General features: G+C 38.6%; 2 protein-coding genes across 2 annotated transcripts; both read right to left on the reverse strand.

Moving 5' to 3' along the window:
- Positions 1–596: 596 nt before the first annotated feature.
- Positions 597–3,905, reverse strand: LOC104442780 (ankyrin repeat-containing protein BDA1). Its single transcript, XM_039311233.1, has 2 exons — positions 3,243–3,905; positions 597–1,361 (listed from the first exon to the last, which is right to left on the reverse strand). Exons 1-2 carry the CDS (start codon positions 3,669–3,671, stop codon positions 618–620), a joined length of 1,173 nt encoding a protein of 390 aa, XP_039167167.1. The 5' UTR covers positions 3,672–3,905; the 3' UTR covers positions 597–617.
- Positions 3,906–17,975: 14,070 nt separating this feature from the next.
- Positions 17,976–21,417, reverse strand: LOC104442782 (ankyrin repeat-containing protein BDA1-like). The gene is made up of 2 exons (XM_039311000.1): positions 20,751–21,417; positions 17,976–18,864 (listed from the first exon to the last, which is right to left on the reverse strand). The coding sequence occupies exons 1-2, from the start codon at positions 21,375–21,377 to the stop codon at positions 18,106–18,108; spliced, it is 1,386 nt and encodes a 461-aa protein (XP_039166934.1). The 5' UTR covers positions 21,378–21,417; the 3' UTR covers positions 17,976–18,105.
- Between the last annotated feature and the right edge of the window lie 1,237 nt (positions 21,418–22,654).

Raw genomic sequence — 22,654 nt, forward strand, 5'->3', positions numbered from 1 at the left:
GATTTTTCCATCTTTAATTAAGCTGGTTTAGAGTATAGAATATTTTTTTTTGGGGGGTTTGGAGTGTAGAATAATTGAATTTATAAATTCCATTATTTTAACTATGTGTTAAAATATAATATTCTGATTGGAAGATATCGTAGGAATTTTTATTTTTTTTGGCTAGGCTTTTACTATGTTCTCAGTATTTTTTTCTTTACTTTATTTAGAAGTAATTTTTCAAAAAAAAAAAAAAAGGTTGCTACTGTGTCTATTCGTTGTGTTTTGTAGAATCATCCAGTTTGCCTCTTTCTAGGAGTTAAAAAGCCGAAGAGATTTCCGTCTTGCGTTTTGTGCACGGACGCTTCGCGCATTCGTGTTTGCAAGTTGTAACTCGATGATGTTCATTTCCACTGCGTTGAAGTCTGAATTAGGAAAAAAAGTTATTCGAAATCTCGACTTCAAGCGAGAGTAAAGCCTCTCAGGATTAGCGAATTGCCACATGTCCATCCCTTGCAACTAACACAAAAGAGTCTAGTTCTTGCAAACTTCAAGATGAGAAGCATGCATGATATGCATACGTGACAAGAGAAGTTAAAGTAAAATATGTACGGGAATTATCTCTGATCCTCCGATCTTCAGAAGTTGCCGACACGTCTCCTTGTGGCATTGATTTGTCGTCGGACTTGGAAGTGCTTTTTCTGTATCAAAGCGGATAATCCTAAGAAGAAGTACATTGCCACCATGAAAAAACCCCCTATCAAATTTAGTCCAACATCATTGGAGTTCTGGAATCCCATTGCAAGGGATAAAAAATAGTTGGCGGCGAGAATAAACATTGATAAGCAAGTCGTAGCAGTGTCAGGAAGCAGCGGAACAGCGGTGACTATGATTATGCAGCTGGAGATGAGAAAAGTCAAGCTGTTGAGTAAAGTGAATACGTATAGACGTGAGCCGCTGAGGATCATCTTTCCAGCTTGATGTGGCTTTCCATTAGCAATTTCAGTGGAATTGGCGGTGACAACAGTGGAGTAGGTCGGAGAATTTGAAGAAGAATCCTGCCAGTATCCTCCCGGAGGACTAAGAGCGGCTTGGTAAGTGGCGGTCGCCATTAAGGTGGACACTACAAGGATTACGTTGCGAGCGGATTCATCTTGGACATAGAAAATGTGTTCCAACATGTCAAGGAAAAATAGTTTCTTGGTGATAAGCTGGGATAGAGAGAGGGGAGCATATGAAAATCTGGGCACTAGTCTTGGAGGGCGTAGCCTCTTCATAACATCTTGATCGTTCCTAGAATTCTTTTGGAAGATATCCAGAGCGGTCTCACCAAGGGAGTTCTTCGCTTGTACATCCGTCCACGGACTTAATAGCTTGATGATCTGAAAGAAATGCAAAAAGAATAAAAATGAAGTACGTACCCTCTTCAAGTTAAATCATTGCTTTATCCCAAGCTTTACTATTGTGCACAAGATGAGCTAATGCCACCATGCTAGTGCTCCAACGGCCCATGTACAAGGGAAGAAAGTTTACTAGATCTTATTTACTAAATGCCATCATTTAAATCCATACAAAGAAGCTTAAATCTTTTAAAAAGTGCAATATAATACTTTCACCCTAAATTATTTATGCAATGGTCAATTTAAAAGATTTAAGATTCAATTACATTTTGTATATGAGTTTCTTTTTTTATTGCTAGGAAGAAAAAGACTATATTAAATGAACGAATGGACCAACCTATAAAAACTGGATTCAATATGAGGCTCGAGCCTATGCTCCAGTGACCTTGTCCACGGGAAAATGGTCAAAAGAGAAGAAAGGACTTGAGTTTGATTAAAAAAAAAATCGTATCTTTTATTTCGTTTCTTTTTTTTTTTTAAAGGGAATATGATAACATTTTTTGATAAAAATTTTAAAAAATTTCCGTCGCGCGCGATGGTAGAGAGCCTGGTCGAGGAGTGGGGCAAGGAGACGGCAGCCAGCGACAGGGAGTTGAAAGAGATCGCGATTGCCGAGTGGCAAGCGAAGAGAGAGGGAGAGAAGAGAGAGAGAGAGAGAGAGGGAGGGAGGGAGAGGATTTCAGAGAGAAGAGTCGAGAGGAGTGATAGAAGGTCGGGGAGGGATTTCAGGGCCGAGGAAGAGGAGGAGAGGAAGCGTGAGAAAGAGGAATTTTCTTTTTCTTAGAAAGGAAAATCAATCTTCCCAATTCTAGAAGGATATTTTCTATTGATTGGAAAACGTTTTTTTATTACTTATTTTGCACGCCCTAAATGCTAGAATATGAGGAAAAAGTTTTTTTTTTCAATTTTTTTCCTCAAAACAAACATAACCTAAATAAGTCAATTTATTTTTCCAATTATCCCGTACACATTCTAATGTGCAAATTGTAAGATCCCGTCTGATTTGTTTGAACCAATCCATATTTGTTGAAGGTAAAAAAAATTTCAGGCTGATGAATTTATTAACTCATTCCTACCACTTGAAGTCCTTTTATAATATTTTTATGCGACTACACAAGAGAGAAAAACATGTATTTATCAATATAATGATTGTAATAGGACTCGATATGTATTTAAAATGACAAGAGAGGGATTAAATCTACATCGTCAAGTTTTATTATATCTGAATTTAACATTCAAAAATATTTTCATTCTTAATAAACATTACAATAGTATAATGAGGTTAACAAATGGGTTTTTTTTTTCACGAAGTTTATTAGCAAAAACTTGAGGTTCAAATTTCATATAGAGAGATCTGGATTCGCATAATATCTTGATAACATACATTAGTATTCACAACATTTTTTTTTTCTTTTTCTCTTTTATAAAAGGAAGTGATGGATTTTTTTATTTATTTATTGTGGAAGCTTCAATACAATATAATTATCACAATATTCACCTTTAATATGTCATATCCATTGATCAATGATTTTTGTCAGTCAATTCCTTGTGATTCCGGTTGATCGTTCCAAGCAAGCAAATTTATGAATACTTCTACAATTTACAACACTATGCTAGACCATTTCAAATGTCAATCTCAGATGGACATTTATCAACAAATGTTAACCGTTAAATGATAATACTATAAAATATACGGTTGCACAAAATGCTGTTTCAAATCTCCTCTCTCTGTGTGTTTCTAAATCCATGTATTTTCAAACCCCAGCATTTCATTATCATATAATTTGTTCTCGGGTTAGATAATGTCAAATTCAAGGATCATATGATAAAAGCATGAAAAACCATGAAATTGGTGAACTATACCTCATGTTGCGGCTCTTTGGACGCAGCAACATGTAAGACGGTATTACCATCTTTATCTTTCCAGTCCAAGATTTCTGTCAGACGAACGTGCTTAAGCCATCCTAGCAAAACATCGAATGCTTTGCTGTTGTGTTTTTTGACGGCAACGTGAACTGCAGTCTCACATCGACTCGTCAAATCTTCAATGGATGATTTGCAAGTGCAAAGGAATTCGGCTAGGAGCTCCACCTCATTGTCTTTTGCTTCATCGGCGATGTAATGCAAAGGGGTGATTCCACATCGTCCTCGAACTCGGATTAACTCAGGATCAAGGGTCATTAGTGCCCTCACAATTGAGTACTGCTTATGTTGCAAAGCCAAGTGCATGGGGCTATACCCCTCTAGATTTAGCTTCCGAGCGAACTTTGGCCACAAGATGTACATCTCCATGGCAACCTCGAATTTTCCTTCAGCCGCGGCGATGTGTAGTGGAGTATTTCGGAAGGGGTCCTTAGATACGTGATCTAAGAGCTCTTGCTCCTCCACATTTGAGTTATGTAGCAAATCAATATCGTCATGCTCGATTGCTAGTTGAAGTCAAGACTCCCTAGCCTCTCTTTCTTCTTTTTCGGGCAAACCCCTGGCCATCGTGTTTCTAGGGAAATGTAGAAGCAGAAGAGGGGCTTTGTTTGGCGATGATCGATGGAAGTAGCGAACTTGCAAAATCATATATTATATAGTGCCACTGTTCAATGAATATTTGATTTAGGGGAGTCAACAGGTGTACAGGTGGGCCCAAAGGCAGGTGGGGGTTGAGTAGGGCCCACCATTTCTTAGACCGGGACCGGCGCGTCATGGTCAGATTCTTAAGAAATCGAAGTCTTGTAATTTTATGTGCCTTTTGCTTTCCACTTTTGCTCTTTCGCTTCTTGTCATGTTTTGCAAGAATTGCATGACATGGTTCATCGAGAAGGAAAAATTATACCGTGTCATGGCCTGTGCGTTAAAGTCGAACTGTAAAGTACTGTATGGTATTCTCTTTCTGAAAACTTATTCAAGCATTTAATATTCTGGAGCCTCTGATGAATTTTTTCTTGAAATATTTTGGATAGAACGTTATTTATATTGGTGATATATGCGATGGCATGTTATATTGTGGTTTCGATTTGATGCTACAGAACGAATCTACTTCGAGATTTAACTGTAACTAACATGTTTTTCGAAACTTAATCAAAGCGATGTCACTTTTAAGGCTTAAAAATAGCAGCTATGGTTACCGAGCTTCATGCCTCGCAAAGTGTGACTGTAAGGTAATCTTGTTATTGTGACTTCCTTCCCGTCATGCCCTCGAATTTTCCAAGGTAAGAAAAAATCAATCACACCTTACTTGTTATTGCTAATCCTAAACTAATGAAGATAATTTGTAGAATTTAATAATACATATGAGGATTTAATAGCACCAGACCTATTTCTGTCTTTATTTAAGACGAGTTCACTTATAAACCCAAGCACATGATTATCTCCTCGAGCGCATAATCTCCCATCGATTCTTCAATTCGATTCAATACATGGAGGCTAGTTCTCTACATATTACTTATGAAACACCGACACTCTCCAAGAGCCTTCGTGTGGTGTCAGACACTTCGACACATGTTGTGTCAGACACTTCGACATGTGTCCAACACTCTACAACACTCTTCAACACTCGGTCAACACATGTCAGAAAATTTGACACTTTATCAACTTTCTCGACATTCTCCGACACTCGAGTCGAAATTCTGACATATGAGTTTCCGACACATGATTTCGATATCGAGATCAATTTTAAAAATTCAATAAATGAGAGGTCTATGTGTGTGTGTGAAAATAAAAAAAACAATAATAAAAATAATAAATGGAGAAAGAAAAAGAAACCTAGTCCTAATTCCCATGATACACAATCACCCCTTAAAAAAAATATACATATCAATGATCAAACACCATTTGTAAAAGAAGAATAGTGTCTCACTTTCTTTCCTAAAAGTCGAAATTGCGATGACTACGCGAAAGACCAAAAAGCAAAGTGCTGGTAATCATTGAAAAAAAAAAAGGAAAGTGCTAAATTTGCTGTCACATGTAAATCGTTTGTTCTCCTTGTCGGGAAAAAAGGAGAATTCTTGGAGAATTATTGGACGCGAAAAGTACTTTACATCCTTGACTAGTTAATGGCATCTTCAAACTTGATTATTGTGTGAGGCTCCAGCCCCTTAAAAGTGTTTCTTTGTTTCTTATGATGTTGGCACAGGGCAAGATTTGGAATCCAAATATGCTCAAGTCATCCATGTGTTCAGAAGACAATAAATTGTCGGACCATCAATTCATATATTAAAGATTCAACCTATTGTCTGCCCTACGACACAAAAGAAAACAAAGAAGACCAATAGTTCACACCCAATTTGGAGGAGCACATGCTCAAAAGTGGAAGCAATTCTTCTTTATGCACGAAACACGTTTATGAATTCCTATCTAACCAATGGATTGATATCCTTTAAAATTGTGAGATAAAGTCATGTGCTATTGGCTGTTCAAATTTGTTGTTCTTTCTTTTTATACTTTTGATCCTTTCCTCCCATTTTTCTTCCCTTTTCCTTTTTCCTTCTCATTACTACCCTCACTAGAAATGAACCACCAAAGATAAACTAATGAGTTACTAAGTAAATACTTAGCAAGGACTCTCCTAAATCCATGCCAACTTAGCACAGATGAGTGATCATATGGGTACACAGACAGTAATTTAACACTCAATAATCAAAGCAATATATAAATTATTTAGTGAATAGGAAAAGCTTGATGTACAAAACGATAGTAAATCTCCGTCAAAGACATACTTCCAGAAATTTTTCTCATCAATTCCACCAGACAACATCAAGAACAATGTTTTACTGTGTCTTCGCAAAATTTAACCACGAACCAACAGTTATTAAAGGTCCATTTGTCGATCCCGTGAACTATACGCTGGAATTGTTCTGTTGCCAAGGAGACGAGGTCCGCCTCTTTTTTTTTTTTCAGGTTTTTGAACATTAACGTCCTAGTTTTTGTATCTGTGCCTCCCATTTATATTGTCGCCCCCCCAATTTTGAGAGAATATAGTGCTTCTATAGGCGTAGGATTAGGGTTATCTCAAGATACCAATCAATACATCACTTTCCTATTTTAAACTAAATAGATATATGGAGGATTAGGGTTATCTCAAGATACCAATCAATACATCACTTTCATATTTTAAACTAAATAGATATATGGACTTCCTCACCTTAGGAATTTTTTATATCACATTGTAATTACTTCCGTAAAATTAAAATCCTCAACGATAATATATCTTTTCCTTAAATGTAATTCGATAATGCAATCTTAATTAGTTTGGCATGCCCACGTGCTAAGCCCAAGCAGTTTTTGGCCATAAGGGTTATCCAATGGGCTTGACCAAATTTCATGCTTCTGCAGGCTTATTCCAGATAATTTAATTAAGCATGTAGTGCTAAAAAAGTCTAAATTAAATGCAATTTATGTGGGCTTTATTGTTTATAGAATGCTCACAATAAATACAATTAATTACATCTTAAGTGTTCACGCAAGTCATTAATTGCGAATTGCACTATCTGTCCTGATTTATATGAACAAGACTCTATTCAGATAGACAAAATTGATTTTTGCACAGATAAATTTAAGGCCAACTCTATAAAAAAAGCATGAACTTTAGGTGTTGTCACAAATCTGGCCCGAACTTTATTTTGTCTCAAAAAAAAAAAAAGTACAAACTTTAGGTGTTGTCCCAAATCTGACCCGAACTTTATTTGAGACAACACATCTTAGACCAATGCGTATTGCGTACTGGTCAGATTCTTAGGAAATGACGGGTCAGTTTTTATGTTTTGCAAGAATTGCACAACATGATTTACAAAGAGGGAAAAAACTATAGTGGGTCATGACCCGTATGTTGAAGTTGAACTGTAAAGTACCGTGTGGTATGTCTTTCTCAAAACTGGATCAAGGATACTCTGGAGCCTCGGATAAGTTTTGTCTGGAAATTTTTTAAATGGAATGTTAATATGGCATGTTGTATTATCGCTTCGATTTGATGCTTGTAGTCAATCTACTTATTGAGACACAACATGATGTACATGTGTACTGACCAATTCTATTTCGGAGCTTAATCGTGACTAACGTATCATTTGAAACTTAATCAAAGCTAATTTTATAGTGGATATAATTTGTGTGCCTCATTACCTGGCGTAGTGTGACTGTAAGGTCTTCTTGACATGAGCTTAGGATGAGTTTGACACATGCTAACTATACTATATTACATTGTTTATATAAGGTGTATATTTTATGATATGTTGGAATATATGCAATGCTTGTGAAATGAGTAAATGCGATGGATACTTGTTTCTAAAGCTGCATTATTCTTTGCTTCATCCAAAAGAACTGCGATTTTGTTCACGGGGGAGTTCTCTCTCCACTATTTCCTTTTTCCTCTCTTTCATTTCTCCATGTAAAGTGAAAAAAGAACGAAGCTGAGAGAAAAAAAAAATAAAGGAAAAAGAAAAGAAGAAAGCAAAAGTGCCACTTCCCTACCTATAACCCATCGAATCTTTTCCAGGTAATAGAAAAGCATTCACGCCTTACTTGTTAGCCTAATCCCAAACAAATAAGATAATTTGCAGAATTTAATCATATATTTGAGGAGTTAATAGCACCAGATCTCCTCCCTCCTCTATTTGCAACGAATCCACTTATAAACCTAAATACACGATTATCTCCTCGAGCTCAAGACCTCACATTGGTTCTTGATTCAATTCAATAAATGGAGGCAAGTTCTCTATTCGTTACTATAACAATTTATTGAATGAAGATTTTGAGTTTTGAGTTTAACTCGAATTAGCTCGGCAAATAAAGCTCTTTTAATCATGGGTGCATGACAAGTTTGACAATTTATCTATAAAGGGGTGAATCATTGGTGGATTCTTCACCACTTGGTCCTTTTTAATGAAACTAGCAGTTGAGCTTTCCATAAGCATGTATCCGATGGCTGCTAAATAATTCACTTGCTTTTAATCTCTAAGCATTTAACCCAAAGTTCCAAGAATACTCTCGTGAATCAGGACTGCGTATTGCAAAAACCGAAATGCAAAATTAGTTTACATAGCTACTAGTTTATTTTGGGGGAGGGTTAGATATTTAAACGAGAGAATTATCAAAAAAGTCTTAAACCTATTGCAATTGTGCCAATTCAATTCTAAACTTTTTTTTTTTGGCCAATTTAATCCTAAACCTTTTACAACTATGTCAATTTAGTCCATCTTGCCAAAATTGGCCGGCCGGTGGCGTTGATGTGGATGCCGGTAGGGGGACAGCTGGCCGATGAACCAATTTTTTAATATATATATTTTCTATTTTTCTAATTTTTTCTTTTTTTGAATTTTTTGAATTTTTTTCTTTTTTCTTTTCCTCGCCTTCTTCTTCCTCTGGCAAGCGGCGAGGGCCGGCCAGGTTAGCCTCGCCGGCCACTGGCGAGGCTTGCCCCCGTTGGCCACTAGCGAAGGCAAGCCTCGCCATGGTTGGGTGAGGCTGAGCCTTGCCAGATCTGGCGACGACGGCCTTGCCGGCCACCAGCGAGGAATGTTGCCAGATCTTGAGGGCATCCTTGGAGAGGGTACGAATGGTGGACAAGTCCGAAGGGGGCGGCAGGGGCTTGGCCCGGGTCATCGACGACCATAAGCACGAGAGGTTGCTAGATCTAGATGGCGAGGTTGACCTCGCCATGGCGACAATCCTCGTTGGCGGCCGGCGAGGCTACCATCGCTAGATCTGGCGAGATCGAGCCTCGCCGTCGTTGGGCGAGGCTCGCCTTCGCCAGTGGCTAGCGAGGTCCTCACCTCTGGTCGGCGCCGGCCAACCAAAGGAAGAAGAAGGTGGGGAAAAAAAAAAAAAAAAACTTAAAAATTCAAAGAAAAATTTAAAAATTCGATTTTTAAAAAATATATATATATTGAAAATTGGTTCACCGGCTAGTTGTCCCTGGCCGGCATCCACGTTAGCACCGACCGGCCAATTTTGGCCGGATGGATTGAATTGACACAATTGTAAAAGGTTTATGACTCAATTGGCAAAAAAAAAAAAAAAAGTTTAGGACTGAATTGGCATAATTGCAATAGGTTTAAGACTTCTTTGGTAATTCTCTCATATTTAAACTTAATTATCCCATATTCTATGACTATGAAAAGTCGACCTTTAGTTGGAATTTCGGAACCATATAAATGATGATAACTGACGAGACTAAATATATCACTAGTTGGATCTTCTTCAATCCATCATATAATAAAGGTTCAGCCTATCGTCTGCCCTACCATACAAAAGAAAACAAAGAAGACCAATAAGCCACACCCAATTTGGAGAGAGCACGTTCTAAAAAGTGGAAGCAATTCTTCTTTTGTTCAAAGAAACGTTTACGAATTGCTTTTTAATCGACTGATTTTTTTTTTTTTTTTTTGGTCGAAAAGAGTTGATATTCATTACTAGCCCATAAAATAGGCACCATAAGCAGGTACATCTAGACATAATATTGAAAGTAGAGGCATAGGAGGATAATTAACCCAATTACACGGAAGGGAATTTGCTCGATGTGCACTTGCGACCCAATCCGCTGCCATGTTGGTCTGCCTGGGCTCATATTGAATAGAAATGTCATCCATTTGGGCTACAAGAAACTTGCAATCCATAATGAAAGGTTGAGCCTGCCAAGGGGTCTTCGCGGCCCATAACACTCTCAGCTAGTGATAAGCAGTCGGTTGATAAGTGGATGGGCAGATCGAGAGAGTTAAAGCCGTGAGAGACTTCAGTTCATGCGGCTAGGTTTCTTCTCTTCTCCTTTATCCACATCAAAGCCATACGCATCGCTAGGGTTTCTGCAATTAGGGCTAATGGAGCGAAAATCGATTCAGCAAAGCCCGCGGCGAGGCGACCAGCAGCAGTTCGGCACACCCCTGCCACCGATCCTGTGTGGTCCGAGCTACTCCAAGCAGCATCAATGTTGAGCTTCAACGAGGATGGGTCAGGGGGTTTCCAAGTTTTACAGCTGGTTGTGTCTGTCGCAGCCCTCTTTGACAGTTTCTTCCCCTGTTTTCCCCATTTCAGGTGTAGATCTACTAGAATCCAAGCATTTTCTTTGGTGTGGGAGGGGCTGGCTTGATTCCCCTAAAGATTGCAGTGTTGCGGGTCAACCAAATGTTCCATAGAAGAGCTACGAAGAGGGATTTTGATCCATCATCAGTTCTGGTGGTAGGATTCTCGAGAATCCACTTGTCTATTATGGTTATGTGTTCTGGGTTGGTGTCGGCTTGATTTTGAGGATCTGACCATACAGTTTTTGTCCAAGCACAAAGGATGAAGAGGTGCTTCATGGTTTCTAGGGCTTGGCCGCATATCTGGCATAATGGATCAGGTAACATTTTCCTTCGGTGAAAGTTTTCTTTGGTTGTGAGTGAATTGTCGCATATCTGCCAGATTAGGATTCGAATTTTTGGGGATGTAGGAAGTTTCCATATTGTAGGCCAAAGTGATTTAGGTGTATGGTATGATGTGGAGGGTGGTTGGTTGCTGGGATGCATGACTGAGCTTTGTATGCAATTGTATCCGCTCTTGACAGTGTAGATGCCAGACTTGTTGGCGGTCCATACAAGTTTGTCTTGTTGAGGATGTAGACAGAGGGGTTGAGCTAGTATCTCGTTAGCGATATCTTCCTAATCCAGGGCTGTAACTCTGTTCACATTCCACATTTTGCTATCAATGTCGATGAGATCAACCACAAATCGTGGTTCTTCCTTGTTAGCTGGACCAATGAGTCTTCCAGTAGGCAATCATAGGTCTTCTCGAATTTTGATCTATTTTCCATCCCCAATCTCCCACCTGATAGCTAGTTCAATTACTACTCTCCCCTGTAAAATACTCTTCCAGCCCCATGATGGTCGATTTCCATTTCTTGCTGCCCAAAAATCACTTTTAGGAAAGTAGATACTTTTCAGCACTTTGCACCATAGAGCATTTGGTTGATTTATAATCCTCCATGCCTGTTTTCCCAGCATGGCTAAGTTAAAATTCTGCAAATCTTTAAAACCCAAACCACCATTATCCTTCTTGATTTTCAACTCTTCCCATTTTTTCCAATGGATTCCTCTTTTATCAGCGTGTTGTTTCCACCGGAAAGAAGCTGTTTTTTTTCTCTATGGTATGACATATGGAAGTTGGAATTTTAAATATAGACATCACGTATTGAGGAATGGCCTGGATGACTATTTTTATAAGGATCTCCTTGCCAGCTTTTGAAATTAACTTCTCTTTCCACCCTTCCAATTTCCTTTCAACTCTTGTCAACAGCCAAGCAAACATTTGCTTTTTTGTTTTCCCCCAATCAGCTGGAATGCCAAGATACTTCCCTATATATTCTATAATAGCTACTCTCAACTCTGAAGCTAGGTTCTGTCGAAGTTGAGGAGGGCAGCTCTTACCCACAAAAGGCCAGACTTGTTGAGGTTAATCGTTTGGCCTGTGACATAGCAATACTGGTTTAGAACATTAGAAACATTCTGAGCTTCTCGGATTGTGCCGTCTAGGAAGAAAATGGCGTTGTCTGCGAATAGGAGATGAGATAGAGTTGGACAGGTAGGATTTACTCGAATGCCCTTAATAGTTCCATCTTGAATAGCTGTGCGCATTAGGGAGGAGAGGAGATTTGTCATGATGATAAAGAGATAGGGTGAGAGGGGATCCCCCTATCTGATACCTCTCGTAGGTTTAAACTCAGCTGATGGCTCGCCATTAATTAAGATGTTAAAAGACACGGAAGAGATGCACATTTTTATCCATTGAACCCATCTCGCATGAAAGCTCAACTTCAGCATGTAATCACAGAGAAAATCCCATTCCACTCTGTCATATGCTTTTTGCATATCTAATTTAAGAATAGCTTGATGTTTGCAGGTCATTTTCCTCACCCTTAATTGATGGATCACTTCTTGAACAATAAAGATATTGTCTTGGATCAGCCGATTGGTCATAAAAGTTGTTTGTTCTTTTGCAATGAACAGTGGCAGCCATGGTTTAAGCCGGTTGGCCAGCACTTTGGCAATAATTTTGTAGGTAAAATTACATAGGCTAATAGGTCTGAATTGGGTTATGTGTTCTGGGTGAGAGACTTTTGGGACAGGGGTGATGTGGGTTCTAAATCGACCAATTGATATCTCCAAAATTACGCGATAAAGTGACAATATTTACTACACGTGATGTTGGTTGTTTAAATTTTTTGTCCCTTTCCGATTTTTTTCTTTCTTTTTTTCCCCTTCTGTCATTGCAGCTCTCTCTATCTACCCTCAATTTGAGCTAGTGAAAAGTATCCCAAAAAATGTCCTAAACTTATCGTATTAGTAATAATTCAGTCACAAACCTTTTAATTTAATCAATTTAATTCTAAATCATTTTATGTTAGTACTAATTGAGTTCATCTGACCAATTTAAACCGAAATTTATTGGGGTGTATATCATATATCCTATATGGCATGGTTAGCACTAATGTGGATATTTTTTTAAATATTTTTTTTTATTTTTTCAATTTTTCAATTAATTTTTCTTTTCCTTTTTTCTTCTTCTCTTTTTCCTTTCTTATCCTTTCCTTTTCCATTGTGGCTAACAAGCGTCACCAAAGCTCACTAGCCACTGGGCAATGCAAAGCCCTCTCTTGGCCTTGCCAATCGCAGGCGAAAATGGCTATGGCCTTGCCAGCCGCGGGCGAGGTCACCTTCACCTATAGCCGCCAACGGCTCACCCATATCTAGGCGAGGCCCATGACCCTTGCCGGCAGCTAGTGAGGGCTTTGAGGCCCTTGCCTAGTGGCCAGAGAGCTCTAGCCCCACTAGCCATGGTAGGGGAAATAAAAAGAAGGAAAAGAGAAGAAAAAATTAATAAAGAATTGAAAATTTCAAAAAAAAAATTATAAAGGACATGTCCACGTCAAGGCCTAATGTGCCAAGAGAGATGACCAGTGTCCACGTCAGAATTTTTGGCCTAATTTGGCTAGATAGACTAAATTTATAGAAATGTGAAATGGTTTATGACTAATTTGATATAATTAAAAGGTTTAGAATTAAATTGGTACTAATATAATAGGTTTAGAATTTTGTTAGTACTTTTCTTGTTTGAGCCACTACCGCTTGCGCCTCTTTCGCCATAGTTACCCTGTGTGTTGTGTATGTTTGTGCTTGTGTGTGTGTGTGTATAATTGATTAGTGCTCACATTGTGTTTGTTTATAGATTTTATTTCGAAGGAGAAAGAAAAAGAAAGGAGGAGCAAAACGGGTTGATAAAATACTGACCGTTGAGCCGGTTGACTATTGAAGTGAAATGATTTTTCAGTTGCATGAAAGAGTGCAAAGAAACAAATGACGAGAATTTCACTCCAAAAGGTGCAATATTTTTAATAGGTACGATGCATCATAGTTGTTCTAATTAACCTATTGAGAAGATGCAACTTATCAAATTAAATTGTAATATAACAAGTTATGTGGATTTAGACTTTCCTCTCACTTGAATGGACTGAGGTCGTTGACAAGTTATGTGTTCATATTTTGTTGGACGGCGCGGTTATAGTCGGAAATCGCATGGTTGCGACTGAAGCAGAGTATATGATGCCAACCAAGACAATCAAGAAAGTTATTTAACTCAAAGATTTGTTCAGTCATCTAGGATTGTTGTAGGAGAAGATTGTTATCTTTAGCAACAATTAGAGTGCAAGACATTTATCAAAAATCAAATGTATTGCGGGTGGGTGAAACACATTAGTGTCGTGTACAATTTTATATCTGATATTGTGTCATAAGGAACCACACTCGTTCAAAAAGTACACATGGCGGATAATCTAACAAAGCATATGGCATTGACTAAATTTCAATAATATTCGGACTTGGTTAGCTTCTACAACAAGTAAGGAGCCCATACGGGTTTGGGAGAAATGACAACCGAAGAGATGAAATTGGACTTCTCACCAAGGTGGAGATTCATTGATCATGGCTTGAAGTTGGTTAAGATTTTATTTTATTTTTTTAAATTCGATCTATAATTGAATCACAAAAATCTTAGGCCATATTATTGCACTCTTGCCAACAGAATTGTCCACGATGGAAAAACGAAACTAATTTCCCGTAAGACTTCTTTTCTTCATTGAAGATGAAGCCCACGTTGACATTGGCGAATGGCTTATGGTTGTTTTGCATATAAATAATTTTGTTGTTGAGTTTGGTCTCGGGTGCACAGTGAGTATGCTTAACATATATGAAAACTTGCATGAGATACGAGAGCTTTGATAACTTTCATCCAAGAGTGTGACAGTGTAATAAAATTCTTTTTTTGTAATTGATTATTGTAATTTCGGGTTTAATCTAGAATTGAAAAACACTTACGAGCGAGTATGATTGAACGATTCTAATATCTTCTTTACCAATTATAATGGAATCATCTTATTGAGCTCTCTCCATATAGTAGGCACATAGTAGAACCACATAAATTTGTTGTCTTTAAATTTTATTTTTTATGCAATTTATTTCTTACTCGATTAGTTTTGTGTGTTTTTATTCACGCTTCCAGGCTAGTCGCAACAAATAATATTTTAGAGATAGAAAGATTCATAATGGGTCCCTAAAAAAGAATACAAGGTTTTACACATTTCGTAACTTATGATTAAATTTGACTAGTGAATGCTCATCCGATGAATGTATCATATCATACTTTCTTGATAAGTAGTGGTATATAGCAATGGATTCGGGTTCATTAGCTATGGTCGATTCCATCTTTTTTACATCCAACCTTCTCTTTCATGGTAAGTCGGTTGAAAGGGAGGTGGATTTTAAAGACAAGATGTCGAAAGCAAAATTGATCACATTGGATCTGTAAATTATCCTTTTCACATCCAACCTTCTATTTTGTGGTAGTTCTATATAGTATTTCAGTCAATTGCTCTCTTTTTGTTTTGAATTTTTTATTTTAAATATGCCATTATGATTATTTATCTTACATATATCGAGCTTAGTTGCATATGATTTGTCAACTCATGTAATCCACGTACTTTCAACAATTATTAATTAATATGTGGGAATCACTCCAAAAACCTCTAATTTGATATTTCAATCTTTTTATTTTGGTGACCCAGGGAACCTCCGTGTGCCGCTTCGCGGCGGAGAGTAAACCCTAGGGTGGACTGGGCCGCCACCACCACAGACCCAGGCACGGATGAATCGCGCGTTTTGCATTGAAGCAACGCGACCCCGAGGTTCGAACTCCTCCCCCTGCATTTGGGGTACTAAGTCCTAGGCCACCGAGGCCACCGCGGGCGGTGGTTTGCTATTTCAATCTTCAACCTTGAATACTGGCAAAATTTAGGGGCTAGTTGTATAATAATTGGGGTGCCTACAAACACCATCTATAGGTTATGCCAAGCAAACGGATACAAAATTTGTCACAAGATCAGGATGCTAAGACAGAGTCAAGCATTTCATTTGTGTTCATCGTGCATGTGCACATTCGAGAGCTCACCTTGCTTCTTTCCAAGTAACCTACAACAAAACCACCATCATGACCACCGCTGCGTCCTGCAAGTCATCCAATGCGCCATTGCTTCTTACCTTCTTTGATTGTCTTGCAACCAACAACAAAAACACCATTACCAGCACTGCGTATCGCTTCTGTTTCTTACCTTTGCAGATTGCCTTCAACCAACAAAATCACCATCACCACCATTGTGTTGGCATCAAGAGATTTCTCTCTAGGCCCTTAGTGCATATATGTTTCGAGCATGCATGTGAGTATTGACACTTAAATCTTGGCAACATGTTTAATCATTCAATAATTGGATAGAAAAATTAGGTATTAATTTCTAATTTTTAGCGACAATAATTTTCATTAAATTACATGGCATATAAACATTAGGAGCATTTGTATTGCTAGTATTAAAATTTTAAAAAGTTCATCTAAAATTAATTAAGAACATTAAATTTTTTTATCAATTATTATTTTTTTATTAAGAAAAGAAAAGAAAACTAGACCGGGCCTGGGGCGGGCCGGCCCGGCCTTTTTTTCTTTTCCCTCTTCCTCTTTCTCTTTCAGGCCCGGCCCCATTTTCTCTTTTCTTTACCCGGCCCGCCCCACGTACCTATCTCTTCCTCCTTCCTCCCTCACGACATTCCCGCGTGTCTGCGGCAACAGAGACGTACGCAAGCAAAGGCAGAGCAGCCGTGATCCTAGGGGCGGGGATCAGGCCGGCCGCGGCAGGCTGGCGGTGGCGGAAGCCATGCGCGTCTGTCGCTAGCCCTTAAAAGCGAGAGAGGGGCCGCAAGAGAAAAAGGGAGGAGACCGGGGGTTGGTTTTGAGGGAGAGATGAGAGAGAGAGTTCGAGGTAGAGAAACGGAGAGCGCGAGTGAGGCAAGATAGTTGGATGGAGAGACCGCCGGCCACCGCACGGCCGACAACCTGCCGCCGTACCTCCTTTCCTGCTCCGAAACTTCGATAAGCCTCGACCCCGTTTTTGCCTTCTTTGGGCATCCCGGGCCCAGGCTCGCGGCCGTCTGGCTGATGCGAACTCCGCCTCCGTCCATCCTTCGTTTTGCTGCTGTTGTGTGTGCTGTTGTTATCGCGGGTTCTGGTCTTCGGTCGAGCCAAAGATCTCTTGTTCCCGTAGCATATACTAGCTATTCGACATAATGTCCGAACGAGATCCATAGTTTTTTCTCCGGGTATGGTCTGCTTCGGAACGATGGTGACCCTCCGGTCAGTGAGTCCGTAGAGGTGGCTAGGAGCTGGTTGGTCCTTGGCAGCTGCCGTGGCGGTCCTCAGAGGCCGCGGGCTTCACTGTTTTGGGCGTTTGGTGGCGGGGAGGTTGGCCGACGAGTGGCAGTCAGAGTGACCGCCCGAAGGAGGGTAATAACTCGGCGGCGGGTTGAGCTTTGGCCGAGATTTGTCTTAAAAAAAAAAAGAAAAAAAAACGTAGGAGCTTCGGGTGAAGGACGTTACTCGAGATGGGGACGTCGCTTGAGAGCGGCTTGTAAGATAACCCGACATGAAATACTCAAGGCCGGGCTTTTTCTTTTTTTTTTTAAATTTTTTTTTAAATAAAGGGAATATGATGTGGGACGCCCTAAGTTTGGATTTACATCTTTTATTTGACGAATTTAGGATATTGAAATTTGATTTTTCCTTCTTTAATTAAGCCGATTTGTAGTACAGAACCTTCTTTTTTTTTTGAGGGGGTTGGGGGAGGGGCTTCGAGTGTAGAATAATTGAATTTATTATTTTCATTATTTTAACTTCGGGTTAAAATATAATATTCTGATTGGAAGATATCATACGATCTTTAAAAAAAAAAACAAACATTTGGCTAGGCTTTTACTATATTCTCAGTATTTTTTTTTTCTGGTAGTTTATTTAGAAGTAATTTTTAGAAAAACGGTTGCTAATGTGTTTATTCGTCATGTTTTATAGAATCATCCAGTTTGCCTCTTTCTAGAAATTAAAAAGCCGAAGAGATTTCCATCTTACCTTTTGTAACTCGTTGATGTTCATTTCCACTGCATCGAAGTCTAAATTAGAAAAAAAGAAAAAAGAAAAAAAGCTAATTCGAAGTCTCGACTTCAAGCAAGATTAAAGCCTCTCAGCATTAATAAATTGCTACATGAGTCCATCACGTGCAACAAATACAAAAGCGTCTAGTTCTTGCAAACCTCAAGACAAGAAACATGCAAGATATGCTTACCGGACAAGAGTAGTTAAAGTAAAATATGCATGGGAATTATCTCTGATCCTTCGATCTTTAGAAATCGCCGATGCGTCTCATTGAGGCATTGATTTTCCGTTGGACTCGGGCGCGCCTTAGCCATATCCAAACCGATAATCCAAAGACTAAACCCATTGCCACCGTGAAAACACCCACTATCAATTTTTTTCCAACATCATTGTAGTTCTGGAATCCCGTTGTGAGGGATGAAAAGTAGGTAGCGGCGAGAACAAACATAGAACAGCAAACCAAAGAAGTGCCAGGAAACAGCGGAACAGAGGCGGCTAAGATTATGCACATGGAGATGAGAAAAGTCATGCTGTTGAGTGAAGTGAAAAGATATAGATGTGAGCCGCTGAGGATCATCTTTCCAGCTTGATGCGGTTTTTCATGAGCAATTTCAGTGGAATTGGTCAGGGGATTTGAAGAGGAATCCTGCCAGTATCCTCCCGGAGGACTGAGAGCAGCTTGGTAAGTGGCAGTCGCCATTAAGGTAGACACTACAAGAATCACTTCGCGAGTAGATTTATCTTCGATATAGAAATAGATTGCCGATCTCTCAAGAAAAGTTAGTCTCACGGTGAAAAACTTTGATAGAGAGAGGTCGAGGTTAGGAATAAAAAATACTTTATATAATCTTTCTCCAAATCTTTCTCGATGTCCTTTTTGTTGTAACTCGTCCACGACATCTTGCTTTTTACGAGGATGCACTTGGTAGATTTCGAGAGCGGTCTTCTTATCGAAGTTCTTCACATTTACATTTACATCCCTCTGCCGAGCTAACGACTTGATCATCTGGAAGAAATGCAAAAGGAATCAAGATGGAGTGCATACCCCTTTCAAGATAAAGCATTGCTTTGTCACAAGCTTTACTATTGTGCACCAGACGAGCTCATGCTATCATGCTAGTGATGCAACAGTCCATGTACAAAGGAAGAAAGTTTACTAGATCTTATTTAATAAATGCCATCATTTAAACCAATACAAAGAAGCTTGAATCTTTTAAAAAGTGTAATATAATACTTTCACCCTATATTATTTATGCAACGGTCAATTGAAAAAATTTAAGATTTAATTACATTTTGTATATGAGTTTTTTTTTTTTTTTTTTTTTTTTGCTAGGAAGAAAAAGACTATCTTAAATGAACGAGTGGACCAACCTATAAAAACTGGATTCAATATGAGGCTCCAGCCTATGCTCCAGTGACCTTGTCCACGGGAAAATGATCAAAAGAGAAGAAAGGACTTGATTTTGATTAGAAAAAAAAATCGTATCTTTTATTTTGTTTCTTTTTTTTTAAAAGGAAAAATGACAACATTTTTTGATTAAAAAAAAAAAAAAATTCCGGCGCGCGCGACGGCAGAGAGCCTGGTCGAGGAGTGGGGCAAGGAGACGGCAGCCAGCGACAGGAAGTTGAAAGAGATCGCGATTGCCGAGTGGCAAGCGAATAGAGAGAGAGAGAGAGAGAGAGAGAGAGAGAGAGAGAGAGAGAGAGGATTTCAGAGAGAAGAGTCGAGAGGAGCGATAGAAGGTCGTGGAGGGATTTCAGGGCCGAGGAAGAGGAGGAGAGGAAGCGTGAGAAAGAGAGGAAATTTTTTTTTTTCTCAGAAACGAAATTCAATCTTCCCAATTTTAGAAGGATATTTTCTATTGATTGGAAAACGTTTCTTTATTACTTATTTTGCACGCCCTAAATGCTAGAATATGAGGAAAAAGTTTTTTCAATTTTTTTTTCCTAAAAAAAAACATAACCTAAATAAGTCAATTTATTTTTCCAATTATTCCGTACACATTATAATGTGCAAATTGTAAGATCCCGTTTGATTTGTTTGAACCAATCCATATACGTTGGAAGGCAAAATTTGTTTCAGGCTGATGAATTTATTAACTCATTCCTACCACTTGAAGTCCTTTTATAAAATTTTTATGCGACCGCACAAGAGAGAAAAATATGTATTTATCAATATAATGATTGTAATAGGACTCGATATGTATTTAAAATGACAAGAGAGGGATTAAATCTACATCGTCAAGTTTTATTATATCTGAATTTAACATTCAAAAATATTTTCATTCTTAATAAACATTACAATAGTATAATGAGCTTAACAAATGGGTTTTTTCACGAAGTTTATTAGCAAAAACTTGAGGTTCAAATTTCATATAGAGAGATCTGAATTTGCATAATATATTGATAACATACATTAGTATTCACAACCTTTTTTTCTTTTTATTTTTTTATAAAAGGAAGTGATGGATTTTATTTATTTTTCATTGTGGAAGCTTCAATACGATATAATTATCACAATATTCACCTTTAATATGTCATATCCCTTGATCAATGATTTTTGCCAGTCAGTTCCTTGTGATTCCGATTGATCGTTCCAAGCAAGCAAATTTATGAATACTTCTACAATTTACAACACTATGCTGGACCACTTGAAATGTCAATCTCATAGGGACATTTATCAACAAATGTTAACCGCTAGGTGATAATACTATAAAATATAGGGTTGCACAAAATGCTGTTTCAAATCTCCTCTCTATGCTTGTTTCTAAATCCATGTATTTTCAAACCCCAGCATTTCATTATCATAAAATTTGTTCTTGGGTTAGATAATGTCAAATTCAAGGATCATATAATAAAAGCATGAAAAACCATGAAATCAGTGAACTATACCTCATGTTGCGGCTCTCCGGACGCAGCAACATGTAAGACAGTATTACCATCTTTATCTTCCCAGCTCAAGATTTTTTTCAAATGAACTCGACTAAGCCATCCTAGCAAAACATCGAATGCTTCAAGGTTGTGGTTCTTGACGGCAATGTGAACTGCAGTCTCGCATCGACACGTCAAATCTTCAATGGATGATTTGCAAGTGCAAAGGAATTCGGCTAGGAGCTCCACCTCATTGTCTTTTGCTTCACCGGCGATGTAATGCAAAGGGGTGATCCCACATCGTCCTCGAACTCGGATCAACTCAGGATCAAGGGTCATAAGTGCCCTCACAATTGAGTATTGCTTATGTTGCAAAGCCAAGTGCATGGGGCTATAACCCTCTGGATTCAGCTTATGAGCGAACTCTGGCCTCAAGATGAACATCTCCATGGCCACCTCGAATTTTCCTTCAGCCGCGGCAATGTGTAGTGGAGTATTTCGGAAGGGGTCCCTAGATAAGCGATCTAAGAGCTCTTTATCCTCCACAATTAAGTTATGTAGCAAATCAATATCGTCATGTTCGATTGCTAGTTGAAGTCGAGACTCCCTAGCCTCTCTTTCTTCTTTTTCGGGCAGACCCCTGGCCATCGTGTTTCTAGGGAAATGTAGAAGCAGAAGAGGGGCTTTGTTTGGCGATGATCGATGGAAGTAGCGAACTTGCAAAATCATATATTATATAGTGCCACGGTTCAATGAATATTTGATTTAGGGGAGTCAATAGGTGTACAGGTGGGCCCAAAGGCAGGTGGGGGTTGAGTAGGGCCCACCAAATCTTAGACCGGGACCGGCGTGTCATGGTCAGATTCTTAGGAAATCGTAGTCTTGTAATTTTACGTGCCTTTCGCTTTCCACTTTTGCTCTTTCGCTTCTTGTCATGTTTTGCGAGAATTGCATGACATGGTTCATCGAGAAGGAAAAACTATACCGTGTCATGGCTTGTGCGTTAAAGTCGAACTGTAAAGTACTGTATGGTATTCTCTTTCTGAAAACTTATTCAAGCATTTAATATTCTGGAGCCTCTGATGAATTTTTTCTTGAAATATTTTGGATAGAACATTATTTATATTGGTGATATATACGATGGCATGTTATATTGTGGTTTCGATTTGATGCTCGTAGTCGACCTACATGTGAGACATGACGTACAGACCGAATCTACTTCGAGATTTAACTGTAACTAACATGTTTTTCGAAACTTAATCAGAGCGATGTCACTTTTAGGGCTTAAAAATAGCAGCTAAGGTTACCGTGCCTCACGCCTCGCAAAGTGTGACTGTAAGGTAATCTTGTTATTGTGACTTCCTTCCATCAAGCCCTCGAATTTTCCAAGGTAAGAGAAAATCAGTCACACCTTACTTGTTATTGCTAATCCTAAACTAATGAAGATAATTTCTAGAATTTAATAATACATTTAAGGATTTAGTAGCACCGGACCAATTTCTGTCTTTATATGAAACGAGCTCACTTATAAACCCAAGCACACAATTATCACCTCAAGTGCATGATCTCGGATCGATTCTTCGATTTGATTCAATACATGCAGGCTAATTTTCTACTCATTACTATAGTGGTTTATTGAATGAAGATTTCGAGTTTCAAATTTAGGATTGAATTAGCTCGGAAAATAAATCTCTTTAAATCGTGGATGCACACCAAATTTGACAATGTATTTATAAAATGGTAAATCCCTGGTGGGCTCTTGATTTGTTGCTCCTCTTTAATGTAATTGGCAGTTGAGCTTTCCATAGACATCAAATCAGATGGCTGCTAATAATATTTCACTTACTACTTAATCTCAAAGCTTATAACCCAAAAGTTTCAGAAATGCTCTCGTGAATTATAACTACACATTGTCCGAACAAAAG

This window comes from Eucalyptus grandis, chromosome 4, assembly GCF_016545825.1.
Source record: "Eucalyptus grandis isolate ANBG69807.140 chromosome 4, ASM1654582v1, whole genome shotgun sequence".
Taxonomy (NCBI): domain Eukaryota; kingdom Viridiplantae; phylum Streptophyta; class Magnoliopsida; order Myrtales; family Myrtaceae; genus Eucalyptus; species Eucalyptus grandis.

What these genes read in the sequence shown, in the direction of transcription:
- LOC104442782 (XM_039311000.1), bottom strand. Translation starts at nt 21,377, where the DNA reads ATGGCCAGGGGTCTGCCCGAAAAAGAAGAAAGAGAGGCTAGGGAGTCT. An exon ending in CCGGAGAGCCGCAACATGAG is followed by an intron (nt 18,865 to 20,750) that starts GTATAGTTCACT and finishes CATTTCTTCCAG; the next exon opens with ATGATCAAGTCGTTAGCTCG.
- LOC104442780 (XM_039311233.1), bottom strand. Translation starts at nt 3,671, where the DNA reads ATGGAGATGTACATCTTGTGGCCAAAGTTCGCTCGGAAGCTAAATCTA. An exon ending in CCAAAGAGCCGCAACATGAG is followed by an intron (nt 1,362 to 3,242) that starts GTATAGTTCACC and finishes CATTTCTTTCAG; the next exon opens with ATCATCAAGCTATTAAGTCC.